This window comes from Halictus rubicundus, chromosome 3 (assembly GCF_050948215.1).
Source record: "Halictus rubicundus isolate RS-2024b chromosome 3, iyHalRubi1_principal, whole genome shotgun sequence".
NCBI lineage: Eukaryota > Metazoa > Arthropoda > Insecta > Hymenoptera > Halictidae > Halictus > Halictus rubicundus.
In genome coordinates, this window is record NC_135151.1 from 8,015,791 (window position 1) to 8,032,273 (window position 16,483).

At 35.8% G+C, this 16,483-nt stretch overlaps 1 protein-coding gene across 2 annotated transcripts in view; it reads right to left on the bottom strand.

Moving 5' to 3' along the window:
• The window catches only part of LOC143352568 (uncharacterized), a 176,316-nt gene that overhangs the window by 8,484 nt on the left and 151,349 nt on the right, over window positions 1–16,483 (bottom strand). For both annotated transcript variants that reach the window (XM_076785172.1, XM_076785171.1), the window contains 2 exons: window positions 3,253–3,476; window positions 248–1,463 (listed from right to left, as the gene is read on the bottom strand). In XM_076785172.1, the coding sequence (XP_076641287.1) occupies window positions 248–1,463; window positions 3,253–3,476 (1,440 nt within the window). The remainder of the gene's footprint in view (window positions 1–247; window positions 1,464–3,252; window positions 3,477–16,483) is intronic.

A 16,483-nucleotide genomic window follows, 5' to 3' on the forward strand; every position in this document is an offset into this window, starting at 1 on the left:
ATGTTATTATAACGTAAACAGGTTGATGTGCTATTATATAGTGAGTCGTCACCTCAACTAGGTGAGTATTCCTGATATTTTCCACGATAGTTTTAAAGATTAATGTTCTACATAATAGGCGAGCAATCTTTCTGGGAAAAGTGGTCTCGTGTCACGAACAGTTCAGTGTTGTCGTCAAACAGGGTCTACTTTTATTTTCACGATCATCTAACAGGCTGAGAACTTAGAAAAACTACCGTGCACGTACCTGATTCAGTTTCTTCAATTTCCTCGCGTACTCGATGGCGCAAGCCTCCGAATGGCTTCTTGTTAAGTTACCGTCAAATTCGATCTCAGCATTTTCGCCGCAATCGAGGCTGGAACTTCTAACGGCTTTCTCTAGTTCGGCCAATTTCTGCCTTTCGTTAAGTATCTTTAGCTTCTTGACGAACGGCAGTCCGCAGTATTCCGGCGAGAGATCATCGACGGACGCATACATCTTGGTTTGATGCCTGAGGTGCACCAGACTTTGTCTTATCTGCATTCTCTTGAACGGAGGGCTTCTTTGCGGGGAAATTTCTTTGTTCGTTAATGATGCGTCTTTGAGCATGGCCCACGTCTTCTTTGCGTTCGAACCGTTCGCTTTCTCCTCGTCCAAGACTGCCGTGGATTTTGTCGTCTGATCGAGAGATCCTTGTGTCGATAACTGTTTCTGCGGCTGTTTATGTGGCTGTTTCTGCGGCTGTTTCTGAGGCTGTTTCTGCGGCTGCTTCGCGACGGGTTTAGGCGACTGCTCCTGTGGTTCCTCTGGTATGACGCTTTTCGGAAGCAGCGGCTCCTTCGTCGGCGCTTCTTTGTCGGGTTGCGGTTCAGGCTCGTTCTTCGCCTTCAATAGCAATATTCTCTGAAGGAGTGGTAAATTCGGATTAGTCGGGTTCTGTGCCTCCACCATCGGCGGGTGTTGCTGTTCGACCCCCTGCGTCTGAGTCTCCATCAGATTTCGACGTTCCTCGCGTTCCTCCTTCTCCTTGAGTAATCTCAGCCTCGCGATCAGAGGGAGGCCAGCTCCAAGTGGCGACACAGGTGGTGGTTCCTGTACGATCGAACCGGACACTTCTTGATAGTCGTCGATCTTTTGTTGCCTCTTAAGTGTTGGTACTTTTGGCGTCAGCGGTTGAAGCTCGAGGCTCTCTTCGGGTCTAGTGTTCCTTCGGCTCTTCCTTAAGGCATTTTTCAGACCCTTCACGTCGCTCTTCAATTTGTCGACGATCCTTTTCCCCGTGCTGTTGTCCGAGGAATCGTGACCTGGTGACGTTGGCTGTCGACTCGCTCTCGCTACTCTCTGCGCCTCCATTAGCCGTTTCCTGCCGAGGTTCTGTAAAATCTCTTGCGCTTCAGGGTAATCCTTCATTGCCGCCAGCACGTCTTCGCGCGACAGACTGAACAACTCCGAGTACCCCACCGATCGAACATCGGCTGTGCGTCTGAAATTACAATTTAATTTCTGAGATTATTATTTCTATTACTTGAAGCGAACCACTCGAATATCTCCTGAATTATTATTAATCCTCTGCCCAGTGAATGAACTATTTGTCACAACTGAATTATTATGAACACAATTCGTATTACTCGAAAAAAAAAAACATTTCTGACACCCTTTTCATGCTGAGATTTATGCAGCAATTGTATTGTAAGTTCACAGATGTCTCGCTAAAGAGACCTAATGTTTTTTATAAACTATTCGTCACTATATTAGTTTATTTAACAGTTGTTCGGCCAACAGTTCATGTATACAAAGTAAGTATTGTTGCCGTGAGGTTTCCAATTTGTATATTGAGGTGATTCAATGGTCCTATGATAAGTTTTTTTGAATAATTATCATTTGAAGAGCTCAGGTCAGCAAACGGTCAGCTCGATTTCGACGTGACTGTAAAAGAACAAATTTTTTCGATAGTTCGGTGCAACAAACGGTCATGTCATGAGACGTTTGTGACTTTTTGTTGCCCCGAACGATTAAAAACTCTAAGTGGCAAGTCATGTCTAAATTGAGCTGATCGTTTGTTGCCCCGAATGTTTATAGTCGCTCTGACTGTTGCTCCGAACGATTCGAAAATCTAAGTGGCCAGTCATGTCTAAATCGAGCTGATCGTTTGTTGCCCTGAGCTCTTCATTTACTGGGTTCGTTCGGTCATTCGTCAACTCTATTTATTTGTTAGAAATTTATGTTCATTCATTGGTCATTGAGCTTATTTTCCATTTAATCCTATACCAGATTTTGAATACAAACTATAACCATCAAATATTGTTAGAATTGTGTTCTGGAATGTAAGAACTTAACAATGACAAAGCCTTCTTATAGAAATAGCACTACAGAAATAAAATAACGATTCGCGAATACTAATTTACCAGAAAGGTCACCCTTTAACAATATTTTCTAATCTAATTGTATTTGTAGGAAAAGTGTAATAAAGGTATCTTGTCTTGCTATTATCAATTATTCTTTCACACATCCGAGTAAATTCAATTTTTGTCCACATCGCGAATTCATTGTTAATTTGTATCAAGGGAATGGTATTTGCTGTTTACAAGTTACATAAATGTTTTTACATCCATAACAAAAATTCGGCCCATAGAGAGTTTTAATGAAAAAATATTTCAAACTTGTATATTTATACAGCGTGTCCGGTTTAAGTGAGAACAGTGAAATGTCTGTGTGGAACAGAGAACTCTGGAACTCCGAAACTATTTTAAAACCTCGAACTCAGGATATCTGCAAGATACCTGCAGTTACACATTTTTTTTCGATGTGACATTTTCTACTTTTTTGTTCAACATGAAACTTTTTATTCTGACGAATGGAGAAGGTTAAATTTTTTATTAAATTTCTGAAATACGTAAACGTTGTAAAACATAATAAATATTTGTAGCTTAACTTTCTTATAAAAACAATAACTTATCGAAAATGTACAGTACAAAAGCGTTTCGATAATTTAATAAGAATGTATGCAGTTCTCCCTTATCACGTCTGTTGTTTTCACTGTTCTGTTATTATAGTCAATATCGTTTCCGTAATAACATGTCTAGCGAGTAAATCATTTTTATATTCGATTTTTATTATTTGTAATATAAGTATCCACATGTGTGTTGTTTGAACTCTTCAAAAACATTCTTGTTAATCTTTTAGAATTATTTGAAGACAGTTTCAAGTAACTATCCACGCAACTATGTACAAAACGCCCTTTAAATAAAATAGGAATGGCTAAAGTTACTTACTTATTTAATCCATCTAGATTGAGTATACCAATTTCTCCAAAAAAATCACCAGCTTTCATGGTGGTCAGAACTCTGCCAGTCTCGCTAATCACCTCTAAGATTCCATCCGCTATTATAAACATTTCCCTGGCTACTTCGCCCTTTCGACATATCGAATCACCAGGCGTAAATATATAAGCCTTCATTTTTAGGACGAGATCGTGTAGGAACTCAGGTTGACATTCCTGAAAACAGAATAACAGATTAAAGAAGAACTCTCTGAAGAAAAAACGGTTATTTACAGTTCTTGTATTTTAAAAATTTTGGGTATATATTTTCGAATTGTCCCTTTTTTAAAATATGCCATTTATTGCCCATTTCACTTGTAATTCACCTATCATAATCGTATTAATCACGTTTTCGAAGACTTGAAAAATCAAAACACGTTACCCACAGCTCATGCATTTGTAAGTAGACGGACACCGCTACGCGTACGACAGCGAGACAAACAATTTCTGCAATTCTGTAATTGATAAAATAAAATTTTCTTCAGTAACAATTTTCTTTGTATTTTTCCTTGAACTCGGAACATTTAAATGCCGTGTAAACAGTGTTCATAAACATAATGTAGGCATATTGTATATTACTCAACAAATTAAAATTATATTATATTGTACATATAAATATACACGGTAAGTCACCTAACGTTTGCACCTCAAATATCTTTGTTGTTTTTAAAGTTCAATGTTGTTCAATGGGGCTCACACAATGTTATAAAAATATTTGTTTCTATGATATTTTTTTTTAGAGATCTCAAGGTCACCTCCACTTTCTAAAACCTCCGCCTTTAAACACCTACAATAATAGTCCCTTTCACTAAAAATTCAGTGACTGTAATTACTCTAGGCCATTCAAGGTCACAGACAGAGGAAACGTATAAAATTTGAAATATAAGAGCAGAATAAAATACCTGTATTTCATAAATGTTCGAAATGATGGCCATTTTCATAGATACATTTTTATAAACGGGCTCTGAAAGAATGTCGAACATGCATAAATATTATTTAAATAGTTACAGGAAATAAAAATCTAAAAAGGCGTAAAAAAAGCTGCGAACATTATTTGATTGATTCACTGCTCACACGAAATTCTGAAGAAGATAAGGAAGAATAGTATTGGAAGTTCGGTGAATGAGACGTGGCAGTGCAACGTTGCCGTTGCTGCCACAGTTCGCTTATACGTATATGTACAGACATATATGTAGTAAACGTCCATTACATTATACGAAGATTCATATTCCGTCAGGTAACATAGAGCAACACAAAGTCGATTCCCAATTTTTCTTGCGCGACGTATTTCTCACTATAGATGAACTCTGTTCTAGAACAAATGTTGTATGACATATGACCCAGTCTGTCTCCTTACATAAATATTGCTTTCTAATATTGTGTCACATTCGTAAAGATTTTGAAAATTTTAACAGATACGAACACAATTAAATTCTACTAACTCGAAATGAAGTATTAGTTCCTGTTATCAATATTTCGCTTTCAGAGTATGTAAACGAAAACTTTCGAAGATCATAGAATTCCTATTTCGCACTACACAGGGTGTAAAAGCCTATCATTAATCGATAGACTATCGAATTTTGAGTAAAACTGTATTGACCTCCATATGTCCCAAATCTAATAGTTAACCAGATATTATCGAAATAATTGTCTTTCTTCTTTGGGTAATATCTCGTTAACCATTAGGTTTAGGACATATGAAGGTCAACGCTTTTATACTCAGATTTTGATACTCTATCGATCTATGGTATAAAAAATGGGACATTCCATTTAAAAAAATGAAGTCGACCTTCATATGTCCTTTACGCGTCCACCTACAAAAAAGGTACTAACATCACATTAATGTTCCCTCTTGGAAAGTTTCATCTTGGCATCGGATTGTTCATGCTAATCTCGAAGACTGATTCGTCGCAACCGCATCTGGATTCTGAAGGTTCGCTAGAGTTTAAACTTAATTGTTTGAATCTGTCGCTGTAACCGACAACGGATTAGTGCAGCGGAAACCTAATTGTTTCTGGTTGTCGATTCTAACTGCTTACTAACCAAAATCCTATCATGTCGGTCTCTGTACTGTGTAGCAATATAGTGCCGACTGATTATTGTTGACGAGATTGAGTCTTCGGATCGAAATTATCAAAGTGTGTACAGGGTGTATAAAAAGTAATGGTCATTCGTCCGGATCGGTGGACATTTGTCAAAGAAACTTTCCGCAAAATTGTTTGTAACCAAGAAAATTGAAGAAAAATCGAGAAAAAAAGTTTGAAAGGAACCATATGTCGCAAACAATTAGTTATTGAAATATAAGCTGCTAAAGTTTTTACAAAATTTGATTGTGTGGAGTTATACGTATATACAAAAGTCTACTACTACAGTCCACCTAACCGTGACGATGAGACGGAACATAATCGTGTGCGTGTCTCGAGACAATCGAAATTTAAAGGGACATTCATCGCTAGGCTCATACCTAATCATTGTCACCCTGCCCATTCGGATCATAAATTTTTAATTCCAAAATACGAAAGAAAACCCCATATCATTAAAAAATGATTAAAGCAAATTTATGTTTACATGATTGTTATGTATTCGCGTTACCAGGAACTCGCTATATTTCGTATTGAAATATGATGAAAAATAATACTGATGATTAAAATCGGAAATTCTCTTTTGAATTGAAAAAAAGTGAAGAGGAGAATAAAGGGAAAAAATTTCAAATCTATTGGGATTAAGGGCGGCGAGCGAAAGGTTAAGTGTCACCTTGGGAGCGGAATTCTATGAACAAATAAATTTATTTTCAAGAGGAAACCTCGTTCGCGTGCTTGACGACCAGTACTGTTCCATTGCGGTATAACAGTTTGATGAAGATTGGGGACTAAGGATGTTATAAAATTTTCCAGTCGAAATCGACTAGCTTTTATGGAACGTCTCTTCTAGCGTGACCACTATGCGTGTATTGTCGCATTGCGGCGTAATATCCTTTTTGATTTCGAGGGCTGTTTAGAGTTGGCGATTTTAATCCTCTTATTTTATTATGTGTAACGAAGGTTCAAATTTTATATTACGCGTGATGCTCAAATTACCATTGACATTGCTCAGCAATACAAAATACTCGTGAATGTAGCTGAAGCGGAGTGCTGCAGTACGAAGAGTACGAAAAAAGCATGCACTGCCCGATAAAAACGAGGTGCGGTTCCACTGGAGCAGCTAGTGGAAGAAGAACGTTTCATAAATTTTTATGGGTAGCAGATTAGCGTAAGATTATCGAAACCTCGAATTATTAATTAAGACGAATTATATTGTTTATTTAATTCACTTTGGACTGCAAAATTCTTTGTACAAATGTGAACTTTTTTAAAGTGCTATTATTTCTTTAATTTGTTATTCCTTCACGTAAAAATTAATACAAGCTGTAATATACCTTATAAATTAAAAAAATATTTTCGACTTTCGAGTTTTTTATAAGTTCTTTTGTTTTAATTTAAATATTTTGTAATTTTGGAAAGATTAGTTTCATACATTGTTTGAAATAAATTCACAAAAATTCGTTAAGGCTCACTAGTTCTCGCTAAGTTCTTCTACATATTTATATTCATTTGAGATTGAAAAAGAAATTAACTTAATTATATATAGACTTTATTTAAGAATTTAGTAGATTTGAATTTAACCCTTTCGTTGCGGCAGTCCGCTTCGCCGGAGAACCGCCACTGAACGCGACACCGCGGCAAAAAGTGTGCACATAAACATGTCTTTCTCTTGGTTTTGGAATGGTTTTTAATTTACGGTTTGAACATTCGGTTATATGATACCGTTCTTATTCGCGTTAAGTTTAAGGTTATGGTATAATTTCAAAGGGAAGACACACGAGGATTTAAGCTATACCTCTGTGCGGTAATTTTGTACTCGGTTAAGTAGAATCATAAAGGAAAGTGGAACACATTGTAAAGTTTAGTAGACTATAAACTTTAGTCTACTAATGGAAAATGAAATCGTCTCATGTTCAAATAAAAGTCGGGCTTCCGGATTAACTAGAAACGAAGATAATTTTGTGCGACATACATAAACACACACATGAAATTGCATACGGCAGTAGACATCAATAAAATTTGAACTCCGGGAGTCAGCATTTGGATCTCTTGAAATGTCTCGTTGGATCCATGATGGCGATACCATGTTTCCAAATCTTTCATATTGAATTATTGATTTTCGGATCGCCGGTTTTGAGTTTTTTGCTTTTTTATGCCGTAATATCAAGACGTATAAACTTTTACGTATGTACATTAACTAAATTAATATATAAATATTTATTTATTGTGTCACGTTTTAACATTGGTGGTTCGTTGGAAAAGAAACATCTACATATGATTTTAACAAGATTTTAAAGTCAATTGTTCTATATTACACGTGGTTAGCCTAATTTCCCAATTTTAGTGCACCGGCAATTAACAGTGCCGCGTTGCTGGTGGTCGCTTGCCACATCTAATGACCGGCTGCTCAAAATTAGCTGTCCATGGAAGCGGGCAATAAAACATTTTCTCGGGTTTTGCGACGTGACAGCCTTCATTGGATTATATTAACGATTTCGCTACCAGCAACGTGCATACGTGATGTGTCCAGAAAAAGTCCAATTAACGTTATGGGCATTACTGTTTAAGATAGAGAATTTTTTAAAATACTGCCCAAGGAAAATAACACACGTATAATATTTTATCATTTTCTTCATTGGAATGATAATTTATTATATGTGTATATACAAATTTTTGTCTGAGTTAGAACTATCGTTTTTTGTAAACATACATGAAAAATAAATTCATGGTACAGAGATTTTGCAATATTTATATATATAATGAATTATTAGACTTAAGAAAGTTGTTATTTGTAGGATGGATTAAAGTGTAAGTCAGTTATAAAAAACCATTTATATGTAAATTATTTATGATGAAAATTGTTTGCAATAGTGAGTAGCTGATACAATGAATTAGTTGAAAAATTCTTGTATTCATACTGTTTACAAGTTTTTCTATCAATTGTTAATCAATTGATAGTTTTTCTATCAATTGTTATTCAATTTCTTTCTACACCTTAGAAATGGTTGCTTTTAATTCCTGGGTTGTAGACTATTGATCTTGTTTCGAGATATTCGTTTGACGAGTATGCTAACCTAACCCATGCTGGAGTACTCGCACTGCGATGGACGATAAACTCTAAACGCCGAATTTTATGCATCCTTTTAAACATAGTAACATTCTCGTTTCCAAATTCTTCATTATTGGACATTTCATCAAAACTCTTTTAACTATCCGAGTAAAATTTTCATTTACAGTTAATTGCTGAATGCGGTAATTTCGGAGCTAACAATAAGCTATCAATAAAATTTGTTTTCATCAGAATACTGTTTCGTATTATAATTTAATATAGTAGAAAATTAAAAACTGTATTTGTGTTTCGTCTGTTACGTTTAAACTTGCAATACACGAAATTGAGAAGCAAACCAGGAACAGACTCTGTATTCATGTCCAAAGTTAATTGAATCAGTGGCTGGCACGAGACGATTGAATTCGTGATCTGTCATTGCCCAAGGCTGAGGCTGAATAGATTCCATGTCGAATCGGTTTCGCAATTTGACCAGATTACTGCAAAAGTCAAAGGGTGACAATTATACTCCCTTTTCGAAATAAACTGATCCCTGCGTGTCAATTTGATCCTTTATCCCCTATCACTTTTTCGTTTGTAATTGTGTTTATTTGTTTGTAAGGTTCTTTTCGATGTATAATTTTTTCAAGATAACTACGTCAATGTTAAAAATCCTTGAAAAAATAAGTGATGCACAGCTTATTTGCAAGTTTTTAAGACAAAATTACAAAAATGTTTAATTGCCGTATTTGCCCGTCAATTTTCAGGTAAGAGTCTTCAGGCTCACAGTAAAATTTGTAAAAACGATGTGTGACGACTTAGGTGTTGAAACTATATTTTCTATTCTCAGAAATCTTTGTGGTTAATAACTTTCAAAACTTGGACCTTTCGATATTTCAGAGTTAACGAAAAAATGTTCCTTTTCAGTAATACTTCTTGATTTCCTATTCTTTGCTGGTCTGGTTTGATACATTTAGTCGTACAATTCTTTAGCGTTTCGCAAAATTACCCTGGCGTTCGCTGCGTCTATCCATAGACACGAATTTATAACGTGATATATGACTCGCACCGCATAGGTTTGAATAATTGCATTGAATTGTTGATCTCAACCCAGGTAGACACTAATTGGAACTGAATCGAAGATGTGGAGACGCGGGATATCGCGTTTCCATTAAAACTGATGGTTCACCTCGTTGAGCGTGATACTGTCACAATAACCCTTAACAAGCACGGGTGTCATATACACTGCATTGTATACATTATACTGTCGGGAGTACTTGCAGTATATATTTTTCGAAAACAATTATTTCATTAGGGTGATTAGAGTTTTCCTAATATCAAATGCGTATTTATCTAATGTGAAACACCACGTTATTGGAAAATCTTGATACAGTAAATATTCGATCTATGAAAACGGGAACTGTACGATCTAAGAGAAACGAATATTCCCTCCACTGCGGGGCATACCCCACGCGGAGCCCAGAAGCTTGAACTGCCTCAGTCATCGAGCAGCGTAAAGTGTAAGCATGCCACGTAATCCGATACGGGGTCGGGTATATCGGTGTGAACCACTGCGAATCCAATTACAAAACTTTTTTGCTTTTCATTATTTTTTTATGGGACTTTCGTCAACTTATTTGTGGCATTTTTCTAATTAAAGTTACATTAAACACGATATAATTTGAACTGTATTTAGTGGTTTAATTGACGGTATGTACTATTTTTTTGTAAATACGCTGTAGACATGAGAGAGAAAACCGGGTCTCACTCTGGTCATACATACAGTCAGTCCCGTAAGTATTCGTACGCTCTTAAAAATCGCATAATTTTGTCAATAGTGGACTATACAACTGGAATTTTTTTGAGAAATTAGAACAATTGGATCACTACATAACGTGAGAAAAATGTTTGATTAAAATTACAATTGGTCGAAATTACAGAGAAAGTACTAAAAGTTGTATTTTGCAACTTTTTTATGCGGGCTTATATTAAAAATTTAAAAAGTACGTTTTGTACATCTGTATCGATTATACATATTCTGAATGTTTCATCTAAATCGGTCAACATTGCACTGAGCTACAAACATGTAACGATGAAAACTTAATGGCGAAAGTCGCAGAATTTTGCCCTACTCAGGGAATTTCGCCCTTATGTAATCATTTTGGAACATCTGCAGCTCATTGCAACGTTGACCGATTTTTATGAAATTCTCAGAACATGTATAATATAATTCATACAGATCTACAAATTGTACTTTCTACATTTTCAATGTAACTCCACATAAAAAAGTTGCAACATACTTTCGACCAATTGCAACTGTTGTAAAAAATTTTTTTCACTTTATGTAGTGATCCAATTGTTCTAAGTTCTCAAAAAAATTCGAGTAGTATAGTCCAATATTGACAAAATTATGTGATTTTTAAGAGCGTACGAATACGTAAGTGAGCTTTCAATTTTGAAAGCTATCTTGGATTTTCATATGCGTGGTCCCCCCTCTTCGCCCCCTCCACGACTTAACCTCAACCCATTCTATTCGCATGATTTTTCCATTACTAGATCAAATTCTGTATGGCAGCTACAATGCAAAGATTATGTGAATAGAATGAGTTGTGGTTAGGTCGTGTAGGGGGTGGAGAGGGCCGGGCCGACCACGCATACGGAAATCGAAGAGCAGTCTTTCAAAATTGAAATATGACCAGAGTGAGGCCCTGTTTTCTTTCTCATCTTCACAGCGTGTTTACAAAAAAAGAAGTAAATAGACGCCGCGCCGGAACAGGTTTACATTACCACGGAGCGTGCAAGAATACGGAAAATTCAGTACAGTATTAGCAATAGCTTTTTGCGAATATCTCGAAAACTAAAAGCGACTCCCCTATATTGGAAAAGGAAAAAGTTGTTCAAAATGTCGAAATCTATAACATATTTATCAAAAGATGAGCGGTACTTTTTAAATAATTACCAATTGTAGTAATATATAAGTAATATAGTATAGTATAGTAGTAAAAGGTATTATAGTACTATTACGGTACTACAAATAGCTAAAAATAGAAAAATGTGTATTAAGTGACTCTAGGGGTGGGAGGAAGGGAGGGAGCACGAATTGAAGGAAAAAAGTTACCCTCTTTCTGCCAGTACCAGAGTATGTACGACAGAGACGAAACGCGTCACGTGACCGGGCCGTGGTGGTAGAAGGGAAAGTTAGTGTGAGGACACTAGTGTTGATCTGGCGATACAGTGAATTCTCGTTACTAGTCAGTGCCAACCTTACGATTTGGAGTCAGTAGAACTATCCACACCATCGCGGTAAGGGGCCGAAGCTCGAGAGCCGTATCTCGAGCTACTTGCAACATTATATCGGAGAAAAACATTTTCTCAGTCTTCTTGTCACTATCGGTTAGTAGTCATAGGTTTATGACTTATAGACGGATGTGACTCTTAGGTTTCCAGCGTGCCCTATATATTTCAAATGCGACGCTCGGCGAAAACCTCAGATTTCGTCTAAGAGTCAGTCGCCAGAACCGCGCAACTGACTCATAACGAGAATTCACTGTGCTGCCGTGGGCACTGCTACGGGCAAGTGACTTAGCGGAGTGGGGGTAGGCCGTAGTAGAGCCGTAGCTTGCCACGTAGCTGTGACAATGCGAGTAACAAATACATGCAGCCTTGCCCGTAGGGGCGTGGCTTTGTGCTCGCAGGGTTCGATCTGTTTCAGACGCTGGACTGCTCTGCTCTAGAGAGCTTATGGATGTGTTTGTAGGAAACTAGAGATGTATATGGATATTTTTGCAATGAACTCCTTCTATCTTGTGTAACTGAGTGATAACCTTACGTTGCAATGGGTTTAAATTAAAGTTCTTTCGAGTTTTTCACAGTTCGACAAAACGCAGCACCCGATACTACGGCGAAACAATAAGATTGATCTCTTTTCTTCTCCTCCTTGAAGGATTTCTATTGCACCCCAGGTGCATGAAAGAAGTTTTTCTTCTGTAACACCGAGTCGAGTGGTGTGGAAATCGTGTTTTATTTTTGGCATGTAAACTTTTCAATGGTACCACCTCAGTTATTGACAAACGCGGTCTCCGTTATTTCTTGAATTCATAAATACAGATAGTATAGCAGCAATATAAAAGAAATTATTATTGAAAATATAAGAATTCCATTTTTAAGATATTATGCATGATTAGTACATATAATGGTGGACAAAAGAAAATTTAAGAAGTAATATACATATAGATATGATAAATCTACGAAACAGTAAGAAAGACAGTATGGACAAAGGCAAGTTTAATTCTACACATTTATGATTAGCATTTTTATATCAAACATTTTATTAGTTTTAATACTTGAATCCCCGTTGCTGTCTATCACATCTTCTTTTCAATTATTTACAAATTCAATGTTGAAACCAGAGTATTCCAGAGTATTAGTTTATGCATTACGAATTGTTTTGATTAAATGCAACAATCAGTGTAAGAAAAGCTTGTGAAGCAGGAGTTTATGTAGCAAAAAGGTCCTTAAACCTCATTACATGTTTCTTTGTACTGCTATCTCAGTTAGAAAAAAACGTATTATACTTGCTAACTTCACTTGCACGTTTACTTGGCTCTCGTTCTTTCTATTGTTAGAAGCAGCGCAGAAACTACTGCACCTCCGACTACATAAGACGTATAAAAAAGCAATATGAATACACAGCCGTTTATCTATTCGTTATTACCGGTGGGACAATCAATGATAATAAGATTTTTTTATACTGTACAAGATTGTGTTTTATTAATTACGATTAATATTTTAGATTATAACATATAGTTCAAAAAATTGTGAAATAGATGTTTAAAAACGGAATTTATGGTGCCACATATACACATGAAATAATTATACATCCCTGTAATTTCTACATACATCCTTAACATACATCCTTAATAATACATCCCTAAAAATAATTTCTCGGAGAAAACTAATACTTGTTACAGTGACGCGTAGAAGTGAATAAAAGAAATCAGAAGGGAAGATTATCTTTTACAAAAAAAAGTTAAGAAAAATTATGCTTTCTGGAAATTTAAATATTCATTATTAAAATCAAAAGATCTTCCAAACTAATGATTTTTCGCCATAAGTGGTTCAGTACTTTTATGTAAGGAATAACGAGTAGCATCGAGTAGTGCATTAAAAAATATACGATTACACTAGAAAAAACAAAGTTCACCTTCATATGATCTCTACGCGTCCACATAGAAAAAAGATATCAACATCGAAACGTGTAGCCCCTGATACCGTTTAACTTTTGTTGGGAACATTTTCTAATATCATCAACGGTTTCGGAGATATTTGGCTAGTTCGAATTAAATAGGACACCGTGTATAATTTAATTATAGTTATTGTAGTTTACTAAATCTAATCTCAATAGATTCTGAATTGGTAATCTCTGCTATCAATTGCCTCTTCAGTGAAGAAAGTTACCTCATTTCCAGCGCGACCTAAGCGACCGTATTCCTGCTGAGGTTGACGACAATTTGCAGCACCGTGAACTATGTTCAAGTTGCAGATTTTGCGCCTCACTTTCGACACGGGTTTAGGATTTCCCGGACCTACGCGAAATATTTGAAACGTGAACGAAATCGCCAGTTTGTCCACGCTAAATTGTTAAATTGTCGCTACTTTCGCGAATAGTTCAAGTTATCGATTTCAGGAATCCGGTTCTCCGTAGCATTATAATTAACAACGAGCCTACCATCGAATATCGGATATAGAAGAGGTTCTTTTATCGGCTACCTTAAAAGAGGAATAAATAAGGCACTTACCTTATTTGTTTAATTCTTTCTCATTTTCTATCCATATTTTGTTCTTTCCCTTCAAAACCATTTCTGAAGTTAATTTTAAAGAAACTTAGATGAACATATTATTTCTGAATTGTCAATTTACAATCATGGCAAAGAAATCGCTTTGGTCAACGAATTAAATCCAAGGTGAACAAATGCTACAATTCGCGTGGACGAATATAAGTAGTTTTAACAAAATGCATCGATTCGAAAAATAGGTGCAGTCGCATTTTTTAGTTGCACTGGTGCATAAAAAAGCATAAAACCAATATCAGGACATGCTCCACTCTACACCATTTAACTTCGCCTTATGATTTAAATTTAAAGGCCTGAGCTTACGCCAGTCTTTCATCTTTTCCGAACGTTTCATCTATGTAATATTCGTAATATTCATCTATGAAATTAAATATTTGGGTTATATGAACATGGTACTTGTATAGGCATGGAAACGTAAAGAATAGCGGTTTTTGATTTTTTAACTATGTGCTCTGACTTTGAAAAATCGGAAAAAATGGTATGTTAAAAACCATAACGAGATGCTAAAACTGTAAAAATGTAAACTTAGTATATCATAACTTCTGCAAGATGAAGCAGAAAATTCCGAAGCTAAAAATTCTGAGAAAATTCAAAGTATTTTCTTTCGATAAGCTGTCGAATGGCCTATTGCAAATCCAATTTGGTTTGAGGGCACTCTTGACCTTCTTATCCGGCTACAACCTTTGCAGAAATTGCCTTGAAACCATAATTATTCACAGCACTGTAGATTAAGAGTAAATTTTTAGTCGGAGATCAGCAAAATCTACGTTTCTGAACTTCAAATCTAGAGTTATTATTAGAGTACTGAAGACCATTTTCGAATTATTTCATTACACTTTCCTAAGTTAAAATTAAATGCAGTCCTCTGAAAATTAACTATAGGTGTCACGAAACAGACCTATTATGAGACCAATTGCCCTGGAGTTGTGAGGGAAGTCATGCTCGAACATGCTGCATTGAACTGGAATTACCATTGAAGCGATCGATAAGGTCTCCGGATTGCGCATACTTCAGCACCGATCTTATTCGGAGCGAAATGGCATCTCGGACAGATAAATGCATTAAGATGACGAGTATCGGTAGAAATTGGTTTCCTAATTACAGTCGGATGGTTCATATAATATTCGGCGGGTTCTATTGTTGAATTTGAGTTTAATTGAAATCGAAAGCAAATTTCTGATCAATTTCTAATTGATTCAAGCTTCATGAAATATAATCAAACGAAAATAATGAAGCTGTTTCATGAGACATACGTTCCCACATGAACAAGGTATACTATTTAAAGTGAATCACCGGAATTACTCCAAAATTATGAATAATATTAAAATTGCTATGAACAAAAGTTACATGGTTTCGAGGGAAGTATAATTCTATGTTTATGGTTTTTTTAGGTGGAGGAGTAGAGGGCACATAAATATTACTTCCAATTCTTTTTTTAATAGAACTATGTATTTTTGAATACACTATGTAAACATTTTTCTGCAAACTCGAGGTCAGTTTGAAATCCATCATTATTTTTTATATATAGCGTGTAAGAAGGAATGTTTTTCTCGAAAATGTTACAAATTGGACCATCTCTAAACAGACTAAATTTATTTTAGATTTGAAGGCTGAAGCTTTCCTTTTACAACGACTCTCTAAAACTTGACGTACATAATATAATTGAACTTAGAAACTTCAATCTTCGAATACAGTGAATCCGGGATATACGTCGCCGAGGCTTCTAAGTTAGCGGTCGCGGAAATATCCCTACTACAGCGGGGAAATCGGATTCAAAGTCAAAAAACTTTCGATAGGAATGAGGTAGAGCGATGAAATTTTTTTTCAATGAAAGCTGAAACTTTGTAGAATATGGGAAAAATAGAAAGATTATTACCATCCATTCATTTCAACGAAAAAATTACTTCATTAGTTTTTGTCACAAAAATCTATTTTTTGCAAAATCCTGAGGTCGTAGACAAATTTTGAGACCAGATTTGAAATCAGCGTGAAAAAATCTATGGGAAATGATGTATAGCATGTTATAAAAAAATTTTTTCCGCGCGTGGTATTGGAAAAACTAAAATTTTCTTGAATTTGTGCGCGTTTAACGAATTTTCTCGAGGTTAAAAAACGTTTGTACCACAATCTCTCTATTTTGCCCATATTCTACAAAGTTGCAGCTTTCATTTAAAAAAAATTTCATTGCTCTACCTCATTCCTATC